This window comes from Amblyomma americanum, chromosome 1, assembly GCF_052857255.1.
Source record: "Amblyomma americanum isolate KBUSLIRL-KWMA chromosome 1, ASM5285725v1, whole genome shotgun sequence".
Classification (NCBI taxonomy): Eukaryota; Metazoa; Arthropoda; class Arachnida; order Ixodida; family Ixodidae; genus Amblyomma; species Amblyomma americanum.
The window spans coordinates 253,291,017-253,315,285 of NC_135497.1; the positions used below are offsets into that span (position 1 = coordinate 253,291,017).

At 44.4% G+C, this 24,269-nt stretch overlaps 1 protein-coding gene across 21 annotated transcripts in view; it reads right to left on the reverse strand.

Annotated features, from left to right (window-relative positions):
* The window catches only part of raw (NDT-like domain-containing protein raw), a 255,641-nt gene that overhangs the window by 12,662 nt on the left and 218,710 nt on the right, over positions 1-24,269 (reverse strand). For 5 of the 21 annotated variants that reach the window (XM_077648987.1, XM_077648988.1, XM_077648983.1 and 2 more), the window contains exons 2-14: positions 14,303-14,391; positions 13,681-13,793; positions 12,626-12,725; positions 12,385-12,461; positions 12,057-12,074; positions 11,856-11,947; positions 11,716-11,769; positions 11,491-11,569; positions 10,042-10,321; positions 3,843-3,903; positions 3,007-3,180; positions 2,825-2,891; positions 715-853 (exon numbers count right to left, since the gene is read on the reverse strand). In XM_077648987.1, the coding sequence (XP_077505113.1) occupies positions 715-853; positions 2,825-2,891; positions 3,007-3,180; positions 3,843-3,903; positions 10,042-10,321; positions 11,491-11,569; positions 11,716-11,769; positions 11,856-11,947; positions 12,057-12,074; positions 12,385-12,461; positions 12,626-12,725; positions 13,681-13,793; positions 14,303-14,358 (1,310 nt within the window). In that variant the 5' untranslated portion in view covers positions 14,359-14,391. Of the gene's footprint in view, positions 1-714; positions 854-2,824; positions 2,892-3,006; positions 3,181-3,842; positions 3,904-10,041; positions 10,322-11,490; positions 11,570-11,715; positions 11,770-11,855; positions 11,948-12,056; positions 12,075-12,384; positions 12,462-12,625; positions 12,726-13,680; positions 13,794-13,856; positions 13,967-14,302; positions 14,392-14,645; positions 14,890-21,071; positions 21,288-24,269 lie in introns of those variants that run through there. The other 16 variants (XM_077648990.1, XM_077648991.1, XM_077648985.1 and 13 more) reach the window with 11 other exon arrangements.

Consider the following 24,269-nt stretch of genomic DNA (forward strand, 5'->3'; position numbering starts at 1 on the left):
AAGCAAGCACCGGAAACCACCATTTACAAGCCTGTGCAGTTTGTGTCTGGTGATACCACATTTCCCAGTGTTTGGCACTAGTGGAAAACAAACTGTCATGCTACTAATGCCATGTCATTGCCATGGTATTAATGTGCCACAAAAGCCATCTAATTTGCCTAAAACTGAATTCAACAATTCACATTCCCTTGAGCAGAAGTTTATAATCTGACTAATCTGAAAAACCAAGTCAAATAGTAACCGTGATTATTAAGTTCAAGAAATAAATGTACATCACACAAGTATTGGACAGACTTCTGTACAGAAATCTGAAGATTTAGGTTTATGGGGGTTAACGTCCCAAAGCGACTCGGGCTACGAGGGACGCCGTAGTGAAGGTCTACAGAAATTTCGACCACCAGGGGTTCTTTAACGTGCACTGACATCGCACAGTACACGGACCTCAAGAATTTCGCCTCTATCGAAATTCGACCGCCGTGGCCGGGATTGAACCCGCGTCTTTCGGGCCAGCAGCCGAGCGCCGCAACCACTCAGCCACCGCGGCGGCTGAGAAATCTGAAGAAACGCCACAAAAGTACCCCATCTTATTTCTGGGGTGCCTGTGGTGTCAAAACAAAGCTCATGCAGCACACTGCAGAAGTCTAGCCCAAATAGAGTGCTCTTTCTTTCTTCAGCATCTTTTAAGTAAGGACCAGAGCAACGCTTCTTCCTTACTTGAGGATTGGAATGGCGATGTCATCTCTCCAACTACTGTCTTTTGTTGAGCCTCCAAGGTACACATGGCTCCAGTAGGCTGGTAATGTTGCCTCTGTTACTCTACTAGAAAGGGCCGACCTTGGAACAACAATTCGATCTGCACAAAGGAATGCAATGCTATGAGCAAGCACAGCTGGGCTACACGCATTTTCTCCGTCACACTAAATACACAATTGGAAAAGTGAACTTACACTGCATGTAATCAATATTCACCTTCCAGAAATTCAGAACAGGCCTTTTTTTTTATGGCCAAAATAATCATTGTCTTTACATGTTCAGTATCAATTCACAATGGAGTGTGAACTACTGCTGCACCTGCTCATAATGAACCTAAAGATGCCAAAGCAGTAGTTATGACTATGCACCCGCACCTCAACCATTACCTGCTGGTGCTGGAACTGTGACAACCACTGACGGCCATCATACAGGCAAAATTATGTTGGCAAAGCAAATCGAGTTCAGCCTTGTACAGCTAATGTACCTTCCGTTCAGAAAGTACAATTTCACCAGCATTGAAATACTGATTGCTTGAAAAGCACAAGGAGAAACACTTCAACCAGTAGACCGGATTTCACCATAAGCTTCATGGCATCACTGCTGTTACACAGGATGCTGGTAGTTGTGATCTTCGGTGAACACTACATGGCAACAATGGCACAAAGCACAGATATCAAAGAAGCACTCGGACTCAAAATCTGATGATCTTATAATATCCCTTCACAAATGTATTTTTAAGCTGGAAAATTTCAACTAAAAAGCCTATTCTTATAAACACTGCAGTAAACAAACTTCTAAGGCTCACTGCATTTATTATTTCACAAGTAATACAATGAACTTAGCTACTGCGCATGCATCAAGTGGAGCACAGCCCCATTGACACTTTCCAACAGAAACCACAATTTTTGCAGAGCAGGCTACTAGCAACATGGCATCCACAAAAAAACTGAGTATGCGCATGACCATGGTGAGCACAGTCTATGTCTGCACGGTCAATGCATGTGTGCCTGTGAGATTCTCTCTTCGGCTGCACTTTTATCAAGTTCATGCACAACAAAGAGGTACGCATAGAGTTTTTGTTGGACTTTGTTATAACCACTTTTTACTGCATTGACACTACAGGCTTAATGTGTCACTTAATATTCTGCCCAATGCACATGAAAAGTGGCTTACACAGTTATAATTGCCCTAATTCTGCAAATTTTGCAGCGCCACATGAAAGACAAAACAGTCTTCAATTATATTATGTGATAAAAAAAATTTGCTTGCTATGTTTTGAACATACATAGCCTACTATATCAACAAAAAATGCTGTAATATGTTCACTTCAGACGGATTCATTTCCTGCAAAACAAGAAAGGATGTTTTTCACTTCATCATCAACAAAGTACATTTTTCACAAAGAATATACATGAAAGAGGAATGTTGATATCTCAGGAGACATAGTGGCTTCATTTCAAAATTGCCATCATATGCCAAGAATGTTAACTGGTACGTTATTAGGAACCTAATAGCATTCAATGTAAAATGTGCTTAAAAGTATGTTACTGTTCGGTGTACTTCCAGTCTCTTTCATGCATGGCATGAACTACAAGCTGAAAGATATCAGGAATGTGAATGACAGGCAATAGTTCCATGGTTTTGTTCCTATGCAGCAAAACTACAAATCATTAAGCATGCAAGATAAATTAAAGTTGCTTAATTCCGCTAGTTGACATAGAACAAAGGCACCCACTACATTAAATGAGCATTATTACCCTTCAGGAACAGCTCTCAATCGCATGTCCCTCATTCCATTCTGTCGTTCAGGCATGTCCCTGATTTCATAGTAAAATTATGCATAAAATTATGCTAACTTTCCCTAAATACTTTTTTGTCTTGTTTCGAGAATTAGAAAGAAATAAGGAAAAGTATAAAGACCTTTTTACAATTAGTTACATATTTCAGCCACAACTACAGCAGCCGCTCCACCTGACAGGTGCTTTGTTTTATTTTGTTGACATTTATTTTTTAACACCCACACATCCAAGACAAAGTGCTAGCAATGTTGAATATTTTCAGAACAACGTACCATATAGCTGAGTGTAGAGACGTTGGAAGGAAGCTAGGAACTCTGAAAGCCAGCTGCCATTTTTGGTCTGTAAAAGACACACAAAATGCAGTCTATTAACTGAACTTTTATTGTCCTCTAGAGAAACTACACACCATCTGTGCGCTGCGAATGAACAATACAGAGTAAGATGCAATTCTTACCTGATGCTTGAACTCCGACAGGATGAGGCAGAACTGATCAAATGTGATGGGAATGTCATCCATATCCCCTTCACCTACCGACTCTGTCATAGCAAGTTGCTGATTGCACCTGAGTACCTCCAAGCATTCTTGAGGGAGATCTTTCCCTGTCAGCACCTTGAATGCCATTTTAAGCTACAAAATAAAAATGACACTTCACATGAGACAATACAAGATCAAAGCATAACAAGTAGTTTTACACTTTATGTGGTGAAATTTACTTCTACATAACTTTTTTCCCAGTGAAGACAACTTTCAATATACACTAGCAGGTGCTCAGCAGATAGCACGCATAGCATAAAATATGTGCCTAGCATTACACAAATTTGAATTTTCAGTATACATGTGCAATGCACGTACCTAAAACTTCAAAAGCTACCAATCTCAGTCACTTCACCAACAAAGGAGACCAAGAAAAATAAATAATATATAATGAAGGATCACTGGCACCGCATGCCTGTCTTATTTTGTCAAAATATATGCAAGTTACGAAAGCAAAGTCTCATGTCTGTAAACAGCTGGTTCAGGCAACGACACACACTTGCAAGATGTATTTTCCACGAGTGACAGCCCATATAAAAAATGCACATCTTGCAAGTGCTGTAATCAGGGTATTAGCCTTCAGGACCACCTGGCAATGCATGCCAGGTACCAAAACTGATATCACTGCTCTAGCTTTCAAACCTGCGCAGCATGCATCTCTGAGACACCACATTAATGAAGCCTGAGCCAGGAAGAAGTGGAGCCAGTAATCCATTGCAAGGGTAAACATTCAGCAGATAGTTCATAGTACTTACATCTCTTATGTGCATTTTCCCATCATCCGAACAGAAGCTCTCAAATGCTTCTTGAACCTTCCTGCAAGTAAAACAACAGCTCTGTTGGAATAATACCTCTCAATACATTTTTGAAACAATACCGCTTAGTCTTAAAGACAATAACTGTTTTCGTTCATTTAATATCAGCTATGTCCCTCAAAGAGACAATTGATCACTGTATTTTCTTGCATATAAGCCATATAAAAAATTGAAAAAATGCGATCAAAAACATGGGGTGCAGGTTATATGCAGATTTCGGGGGAGTTTGGCTGCACGGCAATGTGCGGTGTCACATACAGCATCCAAAATAAATATCTTCATCGACGATTTCAAGCCGAGAAGTGGCCAACAAAGAGCTATATGCTAAATGGATGCTTGGCGGACTTCACGTCCTTAACTGGTGGGACGTGTCCGAAGGCCAGATATCGCATTGTTTTGCCAGTGGATCATCAATCAGCAACAGCCTGTATGGATTGTTCAATGGTGAGACATTTGACAGTGGTGACAAAGCCTCGGAAGATGGCAATGATAGCGATCACAGAATAATGTGAATCGCGCTGCTCGAAATTATCTCCTTTCGACAGCAATACAACCACCGTCTGCGCATTTCCAAAATTGTCTAGTCATACTGCCTTCAGGTAAGTGTGTGGGTCATACGTGGGGAGTTTTTTTTTCCAATTGCCTTGGTCAAAATGAGGGGTGCCAGTTATATACCGGGGAGGTATATGCACGAAAATACGGTATCTTTTCTGTACACCACATGCGTTTTTTGTCAGACCTACACAACTCACTTTCTGCATCATGATGCAACATTCATTACTTTATTTTCCATAGTGTGTCACGCTGTCTGAAATCTATTTTCAAGCCTTTTTGTTAGACTTCAAGTTTTAACCCCATACTTGAGGACTGGCAGGGCATAATTATAACACATATTAAACATTCCTGTACCTGTCAAATGCTCAGCAAATCATTTTCATTCTCCTGGTTATTTCCTTCTAATGGTCCATGTCTGCAGTTACATGGTCTAGATAAACCTACTTTCTATTCTGACTTTTCAATACCTCATCACCTATCATAAACAGTTGTTTCCTTCCCAGACTGCAGATTACTACTTTTTCTTCCTTCATATGAATTTTTAGAATCACTGTTGTACCTTTCCTAATAAGGTTCGGAATCCACTACTGGAACATCACCTGAGTTTGCAAAATGTCATAAGCAAAATGAAGGTTGCTAAGGTATTAAAGGAGTACAGACACCTAATTTTTGGGTATGCATTTTCTTCTTTGTAATGATGTGCAAGGCATCTGTATACATGGATTACCACGTGGCATTTGCCTATGAACGCTAAATAATTTATAATTGAATTTCTCTCTGCTGATGCTGTTTCGGTTTCAACAGCCGAACGGTGGCTGTGACGTCAAAGTTGTGTATATAAAACGCAAGGCATGAAAAAACAGATATAATCACTGCTTCATCATTTTACTTCCCTCCCTACAACGCCAAAGACAGCCTGCCTCAACAGGTGGAATGACAACAAATGAAGAACCAGCAATTATATTGCGGTTTTTGCATGCTCCATATGACCTAAGCACAACTTTGACATCACAGAGCTGTTGAAACTGAAAACAGCACAAAAGAAAAATTCGGTTATAAATTATTAAGCGGTTATAGGCGAATACCACATGGTAATTCATGTACAGTTATGTCCTACGCATCACTGCAAAGAAGGCGTGCCAAAAAAAATAACGTGTCTATATTCCTTTAACTCCAACTCAGTAAAGGGCTACTCCAGAAGTTTTTCCAGAATTAAGAGTTAATGACTGCACCATATTCACAGGAGTCGCCTGTCTCTGACACAACAATCCGTTTTTCAAAATACCAAGTTAAAACCAAAACTTGCTTCATGGCCAGGGACGATGTTGATGATGTCACAGACGTTATTCGAAAAACACTCATACGGGTATTTAATGGCTGAAACAGCAACTGAAAATGACAACTCAGTTTACAAAATGCCAAAGATGACCCACCATATTTTCTGGTGCATGAGACACCTTTGTATAAGCCGCACCCCCCACATATACAGGCTTTCAACGAAAATGTTGGTATATAAGATGCGCCTCAATTTACCCAGATAGCGTAATGAGACTTGATTATGCATGCTTGCGCGACCATTGCAAAATGCTCTGTGCCTGAGGGAACACTCTTTACATGCGCGAAATGATAGGAAAAAAGAAGCAACACTCACACCCCCCAAAAAACTCTTGCATAGGCACAGCAGCATCATAGCATTTTTACTCGAAGCCTTCATCTTCGGAAGTGCTATCAAAAAGTATGCCGATTACTCGCGACAGAACTACTGAGACCTCCTCTTCGCACTCAGAAGTGCTGCTCTGGTCGTCGTCATGCTCGTGCACCGATGAAGCTATAGAAGGCCAGCCTTGTGGAAGCCTGCAGTTATCATTGCCACTGTAACTGCACTGCAGACCTCATGGACCCACTACGGAACTTCGCTAAACAAAGTGCGCCTCATGCGTCCAGTTCCGGTGAAGTTGTGATCACCTTCGCTCATCCACACCTCCCAAAGTGGATCATTTTATCACGGCTATAGTGCAATACTTGCAGCCACCCATTCTAGAAAAAAATTATTGTGGGACTGTAAAAAGAATGAAAAATAATGTGTCCCTGTCCATGCCGATTCTAGACAAAAGTAATTTTGGGACTATTAAAGAATGAAAATTAAAGTGTCCCTGAACATCAACCCAAGTTATTTCCGCACTAAAAAAAAAAAAAAGAACACATAGATAAACCGTTGTATAGCCGCACTACCGAACTTTTGAAAAAAAAAAAAAAAGCCGCATCTCATACACCAGAAAATATGCTAATACAAGCCTCAAAACTTGTTCACACGAGGAACGCACAATAACGCGCAATCAATGCTTGTGACATCGCAAATTCAGTGTTGCCTGCAGAAATCGGCCGAATTGAGGCCATGGAAACTGGAAACTATAAAATCGATTTGCAAAGGAATGACTTTCCACAACGCTCCCAAGCATGGTAGAAATGATCAGGACGGAGAGCAAAACTTGCAGTAAAAGTACAATTACAATATGTGAGCCTCAAAACACCTCTGGAGTTGCCCTTTAACTCTCGTGTTCAATACTTCTCAATCCTTAATATTTCCTGTAGTCATACAAAATAAGTAGCAAGAGATTGCACTTCCATGACAAAAACAGTTTCTGAATGGTATTTTCTCACTCCTGTTTACAGGTCTAGGTTTACTGAGCAGTTGTTCTAGATATCTTCCAGCTCATTTAGGTATGCTTTTTTTTCACCTTGGTTATGCAATACCTGCATGGCTGATGTTTCCACTGGATTAAAAGCTCTTGCAAGTGTTGGAGGCCACATGTAGGGACTCATGATATTTTGCCTATTCCTTGACTGATGGCATGAGTATGATCTATTGTTGAGTACTGTTTCTAAAAACCAGCCCACTTGCAGGATTGATTCAAGGCTGACATCAAATTAGTTTCAGGACAGCCTTAATGGCATTTTTCTTCATGCATTTACTAGACCTGAAAGATAGGGCACATGACAACTGTGCTCACGCATACAAGACTGTCACAAAGTAAAAACAAGCGCCAAGCACTTGTACGTAGTTTCAAATACCTGCGGCATGTATGTACGGCATGCAATATGTAAAGCACATTACCTACAACAGCAATTGTGGAAGACAGCTCAAGTAGCCTATTATTATCACAATATTCGCTACTTTAGGTTAATGCACTGGCATATCCATTTCTTGCACACCAAAACCCCTAAAGCTAAATCCATAATTCCAAGTGATGCTTTCTCACAAGCAATTTTAATAAAATTCTCTGCCTTAGAAGTTTGTCACCTTGTCAAAATCATACAGGAAGTTAATGAGCAAATTCCTTGCAACTTACTAGCTGCCGCAGTAGCTGAGTGGCGGCGCTCGGCTGCTGGCCCGAAAGACGCGGGTTAGATCCCGGCCGCGGAGGTCGAATTTCGATGGAGGCGGAATTCTAGAGGCCCGTGTACTGTGCGATGTCAGTGCACGTTAAAGAACCCCAGGTGGTCGGAATTTCCGGAGTCCTTCACTACGGCGCCCCTCATAGCCTGAGTCGCTTTGGGACGCTAAACCCCCATAAACCAAACCATAAACTAAACCTTGCAACTTACGTATTTATTCGAATCTAGGCCGATAGTTTTTTTTTCAAATAATCATATTCCAAACTCTAGGGTCGGCTTAGATTCGAGGATTTTGAAAAACGCGCCAGTTTTTGATTGAAACTGCTAAATATGGTGCATAGCGAGCACCATCTAGAAAAATCAGTATCGCAGCTGCTACTAGCCGTGCCAGTAGCCAACCGTACACAAGCGAGGTCACCATTTTGACCTGTGTCGTGTCAACCGTATCGGTGTGCGGCGTGGTGTTATCGCGATGGCACCAATCAGAAGATACCACTACAGTGCCGCTTTCAAGCGAAAAGTTGTGATAGCCGCAAAGGCATCGTCGAACCTTCAAGCCGGGCAGGAATTCGGCGTCGACGAGAAAAACGTCTGTCGTTGGAGGGGACAACGACAGCAGCTTTTTGCGTGCGCCGCAACAAGGATGGCATTTAGCGGACCAAAGAAAGGCCGTCACCACGAAGTGGACACAGTTTTGGCCGACTTTGTTTGGACGCAGAGAACAGGTGCCCTTCCAGTGACAACAGAAGTGCTCCAAGCGAAAGCTAGGAAAATTTCGAGGGAGTGAGGCCTAACGCCAAAGGATTTCAAAGCCAGCCGGGGCTGGCTTCAGAAATTCATGAAGCGCTTGGCTTCAGCCTCCGACGTCGCATTTCAATTACCCAGAAGCTGCCAAACGATTTCAAAGAAAAGCTGATAGCTTTTCAGCACTACGTGCTGCGAAAGAGAGAAGCGGCAGGCTACAACCTTGGGCAAATCGGCAACGCCGACCAGACGACTGTGTATTTTGATATGCCAGTGGCGTACACCATGAATGAAAAGGGTGCCAAGGAGGTGAGGGTGCGCTCTACGGGCTATGAGAAACAGTGTGCAACTGTGATGCTGTGCTGCACAGCTGATGGACATAAACTTTTTCCTTATATGATATTTAAAAGGAAGACTCTGCCTGCCCGAGAAACTTTCCCAAGAAATGTCATTGTGCGGGCAATAGAGAACGGGTGGATGACGGGTGTGATGGTGGAAGAGTAGGTTAAGATTGTGTGGCTACGACGTCCAGGGGCCCTTTTGACAAAGAACTCGCTCCTTGTCGTTGACTCTTACCGTGGGCACTTGACCGACAATGTGAAGGCTGCGTTCGCCCAAGCGAACACGGACCTCACTGTCATACCGGGCGGCATGACGGGCCAGGTGCAGCCACTTGATGTCTGCATCAACAAACCTTTCAAGGATCGTCTGTGGAAATATTACACGGACTGGTTGACTGACGAAGACCACATGCTAACGGCAATGGGCCGCATCAAACGTGCATCGCTATCACAGCTGGCAGCTGGGTAGCTGCAGCGTGGGGCGACATCCCAGGTATTTTGATTGTGCGCGCCTTTTAAAAAGTGCAGCATATCTAATGCGTTTGACGGTACCGAAGATAGTGCACTGCTTGAAGGTGACAGTGACAAGGAACACAGCAACGAGTCTAGCAGCGACGACGACGTTGAATGAGCTCTGCACGTTCACATTCAATAAATGCTGTTTGCATTTTGTGAATGCTGTCCTCGCTTTTTTTGTTTGGCCTACATTCGAGGTAATATATATTTTTTTTGTTGGCTTCGGACTTTAGGGGGTCGGCTTAGAATCGGGGTCGGCCTAGATTCGAGTAAATACGGTATCTAAACCACTTATTGGCTTTACTTGGAACTGAACATGAAAAAAAAAAAATAAGGAGAAAGCAGAGTGTGTTCACAGTACATAATGAAAAAAAAAAAGAAAGCAGCTTATGACAGGCTCACTTTGAACAGCCACTGTTAAATTTCTTGATACCCCACATAAGAGGCCAAACTCTTCAAAACTTCCAGCACACCCTTACTTAATAAGCTTAGGGTTTCTGGAAGCTTTAATCCAGAGTGCTCTCAGAAGCACACTTTCCAACTTTTCTGCAGCATGAATGAACAAGTGAAATGAGTTGCAGGCTCACAGGTACTTATCGCCCAGAGGAAGGTGTGGCACTTGGACAAGGTTCTTGTGACAACTGATGTCCTGAGGCCAGAGGTCCTCTTTAAGGCAGCGGTTGGTCACCTCCAGGGCATCGGATATGCCTTGAAAGACAGGAATACCACGCATCTCCACCAGATCTCGCAAGTAGTTACGGCCTTGCAGCAGGTCTTCATACTCCTTTTCTGAGATGGGTTCACCCAGAACCAGACTGCCTGCCGGCGACTGTTCATTGAGGATCAGAATCAGCTTGCGCCGGGTTCCTGCAGAAAAAAAAGCCTCTCCTTTAAAGCTATGCAAAGCAGCAACCCAACACTAAAGTATAGGGAAACTACTAACAAGGCACGAGTGGCAGCTAGCTGGTGCTTCATAGTGGAGGTATCAGTTAAGCGCGATATGTCCACAAGGGAAAGTACCTCTGCTGGTCTGGAAATGCGTAACCGTTATGCATCACAAATAGACATACAAAGTGTTGCCAAATACTTATAATGAAAATATATCAGTCACTGCTAGCAACTCAATGGGACCCAAGAAATATTAATTCAGCTGATCAGGCATCCACCCAAAAGCACTTCCTTTAACTCTTCCTTTTAAAAGCAAACTAGGTGCACTAAAAACTTCAAGAAACAGTTCACAATGAACATATGTGCTGCTGCTCAGCATGTAAACATCATTATATGTATTCACATGTGTGCAGGCGTATGTGTATGTGCAAAACGGGTTAAAGTATTAACAACAACACAGTTAGGCAAGTTTTGTTGGAATGTAGAGTGGGGTACTGTAAACACTTGGCACTCTCAGCAAACAAACTACCAACAACGTGCAAAGACTTTTCCAGTTCAACAAACAACAGGCGGAAAGAAATCCCTCCAAATCTGGCCAACAGGCAATCACGGAAATTCTCACTTCTCTTAGCACAATTTGTGTGCTCTCCCTACAGTCTTGTTGAGCACGGCAAATGGAAAGACATTTAAATTCTGGCATCAGTTACACAGTCCCCTAATGTAAATGTCAGTAGCTACATCAAATCACTTGGGTTCAAGAGGTCTAAAGTGCGCATGCAGGAATTCCACATGGTGTGTAAAGTTCCAAACACCCAGGAGCACAAGCCCCTAGCGACACGGGACATGACAAGACATGCAAAGGCTTGCCACTAGCTCATTTCATTACTCCTTCAAGACTGTAGAAACAAACAAAGCTACATGTTGCAAACAGTTCAAGTTGCTAATAGCTTAACTTCACTTAGTGTAGGACTCATTTGGCATACATCATACATATGAAAGCATCAAAGATATAGCCCTGAGAAATGTTTCTTTGCCAACACAAGCCGTTTACAGAACACAGCTTCCATAATAAACAACACTGTGGAAACAAAAATGAAAGAGACAGCTTTAAAGAGAAAATAGAAATCACACAAAGAAGGCACACATACCAGCAATGTGGGCTGACTCTATCATAGAAGCAACTGATCTTGTCTGGTTGTCAATAACAAACATCATGACTTTAGCATTCTGGAATGGCAAGAAAAATAAAGCACTGGTATAATATTTAAACCAAGACCAGTCCTCACCGTATACCAGAATCACTAAAGCAATCAACAACATACATCACAGGTAAGATTAAAATACACTCAGATGTAGAAAGCTAAACTACGCACCTCTTTTGCTTGGTTCTCAAGTTCGATCAGTTCAGGTATCCATTGAGTCACCTGCTGGAGATAGAACAGTGAGCTTGCATGCTAAGAGGTGATAAAAATATGCACAATACCAACAGCTACCACCAACGATTTGTACTCACTGGGTTGTAGTATGAGATGCCATATGACTTGAGTTTTGGGATAGCAACATCTTTTCTCCACGTGGTCGGATTACAGGAACCACCCAGGAAAACTAAATGAAACAAAAAAAAGACTGATTGTTACCAGGAAGACTGAAACTGAATAATAGTAAAGTTAACTGTACAATGACATTCATATTTAAGTGGAGGTGGAACACTCACCATCATATGAACTTTCCACTGAAGCATGGTGCAAAGGAGAGAAAAAGAAGCAAGAAATTAGCTCTCCAAAACAAAAGCCAAAGGAAGCAAAAAGCAAATTGCAGTTGCACAGCTAAGCCCATCATGGCTGTAGATGGGTACACCAAACAATAACGTAAACCTAAAATAACGAAGTAACTACCCATCTATTTATTCAATTATGAACGTTAAGATACTGTTTATCCAGGAGAAAGGCCAGACAACAGAGGAGTTTTCATTTTCAGCCAGTCATTAGGTGATAAAATGTGATAAAAAAAATCATCATAAAGAACTGAAATGTAACGCTCACCAGATTCTGACCTCCTTTTCATGAGAAGTTTACGCACATCCTTTGCAGGCTTTGAGAGAGGTTGAGACCTAGGCAGCCTGCAGAGTAAACCAAAGTGAACAGTTAAAATTTTGTTGTGCAACTCTTTACCGATTTTTAAAATTACTGGCTTGTAGTTCCACTGAGAACTCATTAGCTGAATTGCAAATGGTGCTGTGAATAACATTCATTCCAATGTCAAAGTCGCCAGCATTGTGCTTACCGTTTCTCGTGTGCATATTTCATTTCTGAAGAGAAGAAACAGAAACTTCCCACAGTAAAACTGTTGTTATGGGTATGAGAACATTGCCACATTTCATGAACTGCAAAAAAAAAAAGGAGAAAGAGATGGGGATAGATGAAATACATGGTGGCGGTGGTGGTACATCACTGATAATAATGACAGGTGAGACTATGAATTTATAGAGAGAAGGAAACCTAATTAAATACATGAACAGAGCCTTTGGTCACCATTTCAGCTTTTCCCACATAGCAGAGTGGACTACACAAATGCAAGTAGCACTATGGATGGCATGGACAGATTCCTGTTCCCAACACCTCTTTGCATTAAGGTGAATGCAGTGGCAAATTATTATAGCCAAGTGCACTGAAACGGTCACAGCTGAGATCACAAAATAAGCAAAGGAAAGTCAATACGGTGCTTTAAGAGCCTAATAGACAACACATGATATCATGGACACCCCAATGGACCAGTACTTTTGGCTTCCACTGCACTAGTAACATGAAGTGGCTTATTAGATAAATATGCAACTGTTTACTCTCCCGTAAGCATGATGGCTACTGCGATTTCCGTGCGAGCTGCCTATGTTGCAGGATGCCTTGCCAGGATCAAAAAGAGAAACGCCACTAGCGTTGCTGGCGAAACACTTGACACACTGAGGACGAACTAAAATGAACTACCTTTGGGCACAAAAAGAACAGAGATGTATGCCAACCGATCAAATGTGGCTGAATGCTGTGCTGCCCTGCACTGACAGTACTTCTCTGACAGCTATGTGAAGCAAAATCAATCGAAAGCGTGCCTTTGGCCACAAACACTCTTCTGCACTGGATCATGAGTGGTGACTGATGATGCTCATGTAAAATTGGCAGAAAACCATGCCCAACGAAATTGATGAGCAAACAAACCAGCAACAAGGCAATACAAGACAAAAAACACATTTAGCAGAGGACTAAGATATAAAGAAGGGGGAAGCAGGCAAAGGGATAGACAGCAGAGCCCTTAACTCGGGCACTAGCATGAGTGCTGTTGCTTACCTTTGCACAGATATTTACAGGACTCCGCTTTCAGTCCACTTCCATGGCAAATTAACTTACAAAAAGCACATAAATAAAAAGGAGGAGGTGCTGCATGGGTACTAAAGAGAGCACTGAAAAACAGCAAAAAAAAACAGAAAAAGGAGGGGATCAGGCTTCGGGAAGCAAATAGTTACCTTGTGATTCAGTTGGGTAGATCTCCAAAGTGTGAAACAATGGGAAGAGATCTTGTTGAGTTAGGCTCCCAGCTTTCCCACTAAACTTGCTCCATGCCTCTACAGCCTTGCTGAAAATTGCCAGACAGCAACCATGGCCCCAATATAAGCTTACTGAACCTCAAGTACTTTGTCGAGTTAAGGCTTTTATAAAACACGCTTTAAGCACACAAAGAATCAAGCAATCAAGCTGACATGCCTCTACAGCCTTGCTGAAAATTGCTAGACAGCAACCATGGCCCCAATATAAGCTTACTGAACCTCAAGCACTTTGTCGAGTTAAGGCTTTTATAAAACACGCTTTAAGCACACAAATAATCAAGCAATGAAGCTGACAGGCAACCCACCCTCTCAAATACCTCTCAAATTTGTGTCACGAACTATCAAAAACGAAAGCAGCAGCTCACCTAGAGAATAATCCAACCGGAATAGCTGTCATGGTGCAAAAACTTTCCCTTGCCATTTTCAAAACACTCACAAGGAGAACGTCCAAGAACTGCAAAAAGAAAAAAAAACAAAATACAAAGTTTAAGGTGACTGTGGGTATAAGGCGAACGCAGATGCAATAAAGCAAAACATTTTAATTGACCCAGGAATCTGGTAACGTGCCCAAGAAACCCAACACAAGCTGATCTCAGTGGTGTCAAGATTCTAAGGGAAGACGCAAGTAGCTTGAATGAACACAGGAGTGAGCGTTTATGCGGTTGGATTAATTAAATAAGGAGGCCACTCGCTCTCTACGTTACTCACATATTGAAGCCCGCATGTTTGTATGCGTCGAAGTGACACCCTCGCAGAGCTTGACATCGAACTGTCGCGAGGCCGCCTCAGGAAACACGAAAACAATACATTGTGAAGCACGGGAACAACAGTCACTTCAGGGGTTTACTGGTTTCAGCGAAATGCGGCCAGTTTCGCCTTGGACCATTACAACTAGCAAGCTACGCTACAGATCTGAAGACTCCCAGCGCGCCATGATAGCCAGACAGCAACGCTATTGACATTAACACTCACGTGACCGCAGCCACGCATTGACCATTAACTTCATTCCGTGACATTGCGATGCACAACACTACAGGGCAGCGTAAAAAAAACAACATACAATTATTTATGCACTTCTGATGCTTAAAACGCAATATGTTGAAAGTCAGGTACGTTGTAGCAGCTGTCGTCTGCTAGGCCGCTTTTTTAACTGGCGCAGCTCGCGTAGAGGCATACGGAATGTCTCGAGATAACGTTTCAGATTAACATAAACATGCCAACTAAACAAAAATGCGCGTTTTATTCTGTTTCAAAATTCTTATTTCGATAGTCAGTACTACAGAAAGGCCTCGATACACCTTAGTACGCCATGCACTCGCTTTCACTTGGAATAGCATACATAATGCGCGCAGCTGGCGAGTGCGGCTGTGCGGTTTACCTCAATCTCAGCATTGTCCCGGAGAAATTCGCATCGCCGCCGCGCCCCCCTGCTGCTTCTCAAAGTCACGAGCACAAAATCTGCCTAACTCTCACAACACTGCGATCAGAGAAGAAAAAAAAAAGGTGAAAGGAATCATAACAGCAAAGGTCTAAAACAGCGCCGTCTAAAACAGATATTGAGCAGAGCTATGCGCTGTATCTGTACTACTCCAGACTCCTTTTCAGTTAGGCGCTATATAGCTTTGTTTATAACAATAATTTCGTTGCAGTGTGAATGGGAATGGAGGTTTACGGGACAAGAAAGAAGACTAGGGAGAGGGGGAAGAGGCCGCATAGGGCAGCGATTGGTTAGACTCCTCCCCCATCTTTTCTTTTTTTTTTCCTACGTCCTTAGCGTACAGACCCGCTTGGCATGGTTGCGCTAAACGGGGACTTGGGGATCGGACCCGCACCAGGTGCGTTTCTGAGCGTATGCAATGAAGTACAAGGAAGGCAACTTATATACGCAGTCGCAATTTATTAAAGCCATCGCGCTGGTTACACGTGTACTCGTATAGTTCAGTGAACGCATTATTAGCGGCCACATATTTCTATATTCGTTTCGCTCTATTTAGTGATAATAAAGCGATATTCAATATAATGTATTCTCGCTGAGCATGATCTTCGCTAAAATATTATTGGACAAGAAGAGAGAGGGGCGAAGTACAGGGCACTGCGCATAAACCTCGAAAGACGAACAATTCACGTTGAAAGTATTCTTATCATGCGGTCAGTGTTATTTGGTTTATGGTTTATGGAGGTTTAACATAGATTTTTTTGCACAAAGAGAAGGAAGAAAACGGAATATTAAATACAGGCCGTATTCGACAAAACGTCCCAGGTCGCACCGAACTTTAGAATAATGTTATAAAAATGTTATGGAAGTCGCAGTAACATTTTCTTATATTCGAACTTTACATTAACGTTAAGAATTTACGTGCAACGTTACATTTTGTGTCTAGCGCGTTTGTTGAACGTTCCAAGTCAAATTGTTTTAAACATTATTATAATGCTCGAGTCATAACTATAAAACAACATTGCAGATAAATTTCACGCCATGGGTCCCATAACTTTTTCCCCCTAAACATTTGACCAGCACTGTTTCCACTTGGACTTATTGATCAATTCGCTCTCGCCCTACCATAAGCTTGCCGTCCCGGTTAGCTCAGTTGGCAATAAAGACAACAAAAAGTCCCGGCTAGCTCAGTTGGTACAGCGACTGCTCCGGTGAGGCGGGGGTCCCGGGTTCGAACCCCGGACCGGGACGAATTTTTCTTTAACTGCGAAGTTTCTGAGAAAGCTGCATAGCTTTCCTCTGTAGCCGCATGGTTGCGCTTGGGTGGACATCAAAGAGTAATTACTCCCTTATTACAAATCTACTCCACCTTGGGTTTTTTTATTCCCCGAAACATTTGACCAACTTTTTCCGCTGTTCTTACAGCGAACATGTTTTTCAACTAGCAGTACTTTGTAACTAAATCTCACAAATTGTGCCCACCATAGAATGCGTGCACAACCTCATTATTTTGTTAGAAAACTTTGCTTATTACCGATTCGCCACTGCTACTCGTGGGACGCCGCTCAGTAATGGGTATATAAGCTTTACTCTACGGCACCCGTTCGGCGGTGAGTGTATGAGTTGCATATTGTGCTGTATGGTGGAGGTGAAGTATCGCCCTCATCGATGTTTCTCGCAGAGCGTTGATTGAATTGTGAACCTTCACAACTGGCGGGCCATGCATGCTTGTGCAGAGTTGCTTTACCATTGTCGAGAATGTTACATTTATGTTATTGAAATATTTAATTAAGGTTAAGGAAACTTATTCCAATGTTTACTTCTAGCATTACAAAAACTTTAGAGAAAAGGACATTAAGAACTTTAAAACAATGTTTGACCAAACAAAAATGTAACATTGTTGTAATGTTTCGGTGCTACCTGGAGCCATTATGCCAACGTACAATTTTTTGCGCGATTCTCTTTATGGAGGGAGGGGGAAATGATGACTTTTAATGGCGCAAGGGCAGCTTTGGCCCAAGAGCGCCATGGCACAACGTGGGGTATATGCCAATTTTTCCAAGCATTTCACCCCATAGAAGCCAAGCATTGGGTCAAGAAAAGGGAAAACTTGTGCAGTCTAACGCGGCTCGAAGGTGATCACTTCAGGCTTAAAACCTGCTCAGGTTGAAGTGCTCTAACACAGTTTATTTGCAAAAGGACGCTACAACGAATACATGAGCTCATACTTCATCTCGCGAGTTATTTGCAGCACTGTGAAACACCTGGTAGCAACAAATAGTCCTTCGAATATCTGAGCTGTGTTGTGACTATTTTTCAAGCATATATTGCAGTAATTGAAAACGTAGTTCGGGATGGTGTTTTGAAGGCGTAGCGAGTGCTTCATTCACTGGTTGAATCAACAGAGAAAGTCTGCACGAACACAGGATAATATTACAGTATTGTTTTAAGTTGAAGAAACGTTACATGCCTCATAGTGACGTTATGCTAATGTTAAAGATTAACAAATAACGACGTTATATCTTGTATTGTAAATATAAAAGTTGAATGTTAAAATTAAACATTATGCTGATGCTGTACTCTAAATGCTATTATAATGTTAAATATAACAAATAACGTAATATGTTGTATTATTAACATCAGTTTAAGCTTCAAATTAAAAATTATGTTAATGCTTCATTTGCCCGACCCATGCATATTTCATGGTTTAATAATCTCAAGCACTGTGTTCCATAAATTTTCCCACTGTTATGTTACTCAACTAGAAGAATTTTACCATAAATATCTTAGATGGTACCTACCATGGATTGCATGCAGAGCCCAAAACCTTCATTAGAAAACTTTGCTTATTACCAATTCACCACTACCACTTATAGGACACCCTTCCTGGCTGGCTGTAAAAGCTTGGAGGGGAGTGTATGAGTATCATGCATGTGTTAATTTGCCACCTTAGCGAAAGTTGCATATACGTTGTTTAAATTTTATTGCAACGTTTATTGTAACGGTTCATAAACTTCAGAAAAAAAACGTTAAGAGCAATGTATTAACGTTTGACCAAAACAAAAAAAGGACATTGTTCTAACGTTTCGGTGCTACCTGGTTGGGGATCAAACCCCGCCCCTTACGCATATGAGGCGGATGCTCAAAACCCTATTCCACTGCTTCGGTGCGGAATGGAGAAATCGACTGCAGTAAACCGCCCTGAGGACGAACAAAAGGAACGACAAGAATTTGTAGCTGCATAATTTCTTGAAACTAGTTATGCCAAGTGCGTGCTGGATGGAACAAAGAATTAGGTGCACTTACGGCGTTACATATTTGCGGCATCGCCATAATAATGAACGCCCTTAGGATGACAACGCCTTACGTCAGACGATTCATATCTGAGCTGATTAATTACTTCCATCTGCTGCGGAGATAGGTGCTCTGTAGCGAAAGGTGCCACACTTATGCCCGTAAAGGGAGATTTATCGAAAATTCTCGGAGCAGGAGGTTGGGAGAAGCCGTCCCACATTCACAATGCACTTCGGAGCTTTCTTTACAGCAAAAAAATATTGCACAATGTTGTTTTTTAACAAAAACTTCTCGCTCAGGAAGGGGGACATGATATACCTGGCTGCACCTGGCCTCAGGTACAGTCCGTGTATACTTCAGGTTGCTCGTAAATCTGTAGTCATTCTGGATATGAAACTGAGTAATGGATTCAGAACCGCGTGAGCCGCAATGAGCGGTAATGACTCCGGGACAGCGTATATCCTAGCTGGCTGTCCCGGGATCGGCTGAGTCGCGTCGCCGTCAGCCACCTATGAGCGCGCTATCAGCTTTGCGAACTGCATGTCCCGACTACACGCACGCAACTACAGCGCCGCTTCGAGCCACCTGCAGCCGCGCGGAGTAGTCGGCGCAGTCGGTCGCTGAGAGATGTTGCGTGCACCGAAGAAAACGAGTGCATAGAGTTTGCCATTTTCCTGGATTCTTTTCTTCAACACCAACCGAACATTCAAGCATTGCTCGGCATACCCGGGGACTTGGCCGACTAGATGCTATATGTAGTTCTTGGGATTGATTTCAGGAAATACATGTGCTGTTAAAAGTGCTGTTAATTCGAAATCGATGTGCACAGCGCCATGTCGACTGGAAAATAATGCGTGATGAACAAGGCAGCAGATGGTATTGCTTGGACACAGCTGTACGTGTAACTGTGCACTTAAAAGAAGTAACCAAGGGGCTGCAATGATAATAACAGGTTAGTGCCTATCGCACGACACGTTTCAGTATTGAACAGCGTATTAGCGGACATCAATACTGCACGTAACAACGCTCTGCAGTGTGGCCTTCGACGTCTTCTGTCGCGTCTGGTTACAACTACTAGCGGTCTGGTCTAGCTGGCTGACCATTCGTGCGCGCTGTAATGTTAAATGCCGGCCAGGTATTTCACCTCAGATGTTCTGAAATTGAGTGAGAAGAGCGCTTTTTCAGCATAGCACTGTCAGCGGTGTACCGCATCAGAATACGCCTAAGACGTTCAAACTATATTAGGGTGGTTAACTAACACTGAATAGTTAACTTTTTAACTATTCCTGTTTGTCCCTTTATGTAGTGAGAGGCATGTAGGCCCACCGTAATTTCCATATCAGTTTTATTTCTAAAACGCAGTTACCCTCGGCCCTGTGGCCCAAAAAACTCTGCCTACATTGCGCCAAAATACATGCGCTTTCGAAAAGCTTGCAGGCAAAGCGACCTCTCCAGTGCGCGCAACTGACATTACTTACGGTAGGATACACACCTCTCAGTAAATAAGGAGACTGACAGTAATAGTTAAAACGATAACTATTCACTATCAGTTAAACACCCTACTAGTATGGACGTCTTCGCTGTATTCTGATGCGCTACACGTTTGACAATGCTATGCCGAAAAAAGCTCTCTTCTGAATAAAAAAAAAAGACTTTTAAAAGTGCAGAACATCTTAGGTGAAACACCCGATATATGGACTCTCAAGAAACCGGCTGGCACTGATGCGTCGAGCGTTCGAGTGTTGTTACCAACAGCACTGCCGGTGCGTTCCTTCTTGTATAAGCAAGGCTGCTGCTACTTTTAGTGACTGGCCAGGTTAGTTGCATCTATAACTTCAATTCACAGCATTTAAATTTACAGCAACGGTGGAGTCGGGCAAACGAGAAACAAATACATACGCAGATAAAAACAAGCCGCTGGAAATGGGAGTTATAATCACATTTGAAGTGCAGCGGCTCTGCTTAGGGCATTGGAAGTCGACTTGAAATGGCAATAAACAAAGCGAGAACACAACTGGCGCTGTCATCGGGCAGAATTCAACGAGCCACTCGATCCATGTACGATGACGGCCGCGCGGTCTGTCAACACGGGTTCACTTTCGCCTTGTCCACGAATGTGCTTCTGAAATAACATCGCGTTAGGCAGCGCGGTGATGAGCCTCACGCCTCGAAGACATTCGGAAGTGTCGACACACCGAAACGATACGTCTGAACACAGAAATGCAACACTTCAGCGTGGAATAAACACGAGCGAAGGATGGCAGGACCAGCGCACACGCGTCCACAGCCACCCCGGGTCCGAACAGCACGAACGCGGGCACAGCCACCCAGCACACGCCTCGAGGAGCGTCCGCGACGGCACGCGTTCGGTGATGAAGAGGAGCCATCGTTGCGTCCCCACGTACCTGGCGAGAGGAGCCGGCCGCAGGAGCATCTCGTGGGGCCGTGCGGGCCGGTAGTGTCAAACACGTGCGCTCAGAGGGGAGGCGACGCAGCGCGCGGGTGGCCCGGCCGGAGGGGCGAGCGGCGGCACACAGTCTGGGGAAAGCTCCAAGCGGAAACTCCGAATGGCGTTCGCGCGCTCCGCCTGCGGTTATATCTGCCATGCCTCCCGGAGTGACATCATGGGCGAGCGACGTCACGAAAACGTCACATCGGAAGGGTAAGGCGGAGAGAGGGAGCGCCCATGTTGTATGTATATATATACGCTCTCTTTCTTTGTTCGCATGGCGGCCGCATTGTGTGTGCGGTCGGGAACTTCGCCGATAAATGCACCTCCTCCCACGTGAGTGCGTGCGTGCGCCGCGCACGATCGTGGAGGAGGGCGCGCGAGGGTGGCACCCAGTATTAGTAATCGCTCGGCACTCGTCTGTCCGCGACAGTGAACACTGCTCCAACTGTCGACCAAGCTCCGAAAAAAAGGGAAGTCGAACCTCACTGGTAGCGCGTGCCGTCGCGAGTTGCGTTGAAAGCGCCGGTTGCTTACCTCCTCTGGACAGGCCCCTCGGGGCAGCTTACGGCGAGGCGACGACACAAATGATACGACAATAATACGAAGTTGTCTCCTTGCTGCGACATCGAGAGAACACATGTCCTAAGCCTTCCCCAAGGAAATGGCTACTAGCTGTGCAGCTGAAATGGCCAAGATGCATCGGCCATCGATGTTAGCGCTGGCATCCCTTGCCGCCATTTTGAAGTGTAAACGGTCGAATTAATTGCACATCGCAATGCGCTGCTTCACACTACAGCGTACAGCCAAGATTACGCAGTGTCTTTCGAAACATTAAAGGCGTGCAGACGTCTTGTCCACACTCCACAGCCAAGTACGAAGCTGCCGACGATAAGCTACTCCGAGCAGTCGGCAATCGTGTGAAGGCGACCACATGTTCTAAATGCTTAGATTTCCCGGGTGTTCCTTCCACGCTGACAGGTGCAATGTCAGAGAGCGCTGCCGAGATAGGAGTGCGCTGTAATCTGCGTATCTAGTCCTAAATGCTATCAGCGCTAAGGCCTATAGTGAGGGCCATCCTGCGGGTAGCTTTAGCGCTTATCATGTACCGAAATGCAAACCGCAACGTTTGTACGCGGTCTCAAAGAGCTTACTGTCCTCCCCACTGTCCCTACGTGTCTGCATGTCTGCGTGCACTCGCCTTTTTCTGGCGTTGGAACGCGAACCTTTATCTAGGTGCCGAGGAAGCCGGTACAAGGGTTCAGCGGTCGTGGAGCTGTTCCCTGTCCAAAGCGATCAGGAGACGGCCCACAAGGCGCCTGCGCGTTGATCGCAGACAATTCGAATGAAGGCGCGGACTACGTGGTAAACCTTGAAATAAGCGCGGCTATCGGATGTTTCAACTTGTTGACACGAAGTCTGAGCGCACATGCAAGGCAGACGTCGCCCCAGCTCTTGTCGTGTAAGACCACCAAAACTGCGGTACGAAGCGTGAGAACAGTGCTCACAGCGACGATTCAATTCGCTTGCACTTTATGCGGGAGCTGAGTAATTGCTGGTGCGGTACGTGAAACGAATGGCTTAGCCAGCCTTCTTGACTGCACCACCGGTCCTTACCCCTCGCACAGTTCCCTTCTGCCTCAGTTGTGTCTCAGTAGAATTACCTGCGGCTGGTCTTCAACAAAGCGCACGGAGGAGCCTCTTTCCTTCTCACACCTCGTACACTGCTCCGCGATGCTGTAGAGCACTTTTTTTCTCATACACTCGCGGCGCGGCAGCATGCCAAGAAAAATAAACAGCGCAAAGAAAAAGAAAAGATACACAGGGACTTGTTCCCAGAGCTCTCGCGCGGTTCACACGGTCGTTGCGGCGGCCAACGAGCGCGACGGTCTGTTCTCGGCTTCGGTGGAATTTGCGAGAAGCTTCGCCATGGCGCGACGACGGTTGAACGTGGAGGCCATACAAAGGCGCAGGCAGTGGAAAAAGAGTCCTCTGCCAAGCGCTGTGTAGATAGCGTATATTGTGACGCAATTCATGCAGTTGCTCCCGCAGCCGTCGTGTGGCGCTCGAGTAGGCGTAGCTGCGTCGAGGGATTGCCCACAGTGTCGGCCGCCGCTGAGGCGCCTAGCATGCGGCCAGGCTAGGCGCCTAGCATGCGGCCAGGCTAGGCGCCTAGCATGCGGCCAGTTGCTCTCTAAGCGCGAGCTTCATGACGCCTCGAGACCAGGTTTTTGCTAGATTTCAGAAGCCCCACTGGATTATTTAGAACAATTTGCGCAGATAACGAACATTACACATCTTTATAAGAGGCGAATTGTAGCCAGTAAACCACAAAATTTTTGTGCATAAAGCAACGTATGTTTTCTGCACGATACTGCGCCACAAGTGATATGACGCGCCGAGTGGAGCGTGCTTTGCAAAAATTTAAGCTTAGGGTGAGGGTGAATCTCGGTATATAAACCAGTCGAAATGACAGTGACCTGCTGTGCTCATCGATGCAGTCAATAATATTTTTGTATTTGCTAGAAGCGTGTGACTCAGATGTGAAATCGAAGTTGACGCTAGTTGTTTGATGTTTACCTTGAACTTGCAGTAAATGTTATTAACGTCCAATAAAGTACCAAAGCATTCAGATCAGTGTTTCAGATCAGAGAGCTAAGGCCCCGAATTGGTTATATGTTCAAGGCACCAGTCTGGCCTCAAGTTCGAAAGTGGCGTTGGCGCGAGCAGTATAAATCGGGTGCACTGATGGTCATAGGGTACCGAGAGCGCACGGTGCCGCGATCTTGCCTGCCGCGCATGCCACAGAGGACTACGTGAGGAGGGCCCTTGCGAGGGAGGCCGGTGCAGACGCCGGTGAGACGAGGGGTTCACTGTTCGCCTGTGCCGTGCGGCGGCGTCTCGCGCCGAACCCCTACCCTGCCAGTGTGCATGTGCGCTCGCAATCCTTTGGCGCCTACACTGAGGAAGGCCGTCACTTGCGTGCACTAGAAAGAGTATCTCTTTGCTGAGTGCGCCGGGACAACGTGGCCTCCAAACCCAGCCGACTTTTGCCACGCTTTTCATCCAGGCCGCAATACTGGAAGGGCTTCTCCTGTATTTTCCTTCCACCATCGGTGCAAGCTGTGACAAATTAGCTCTGGGTGCGGGAGTT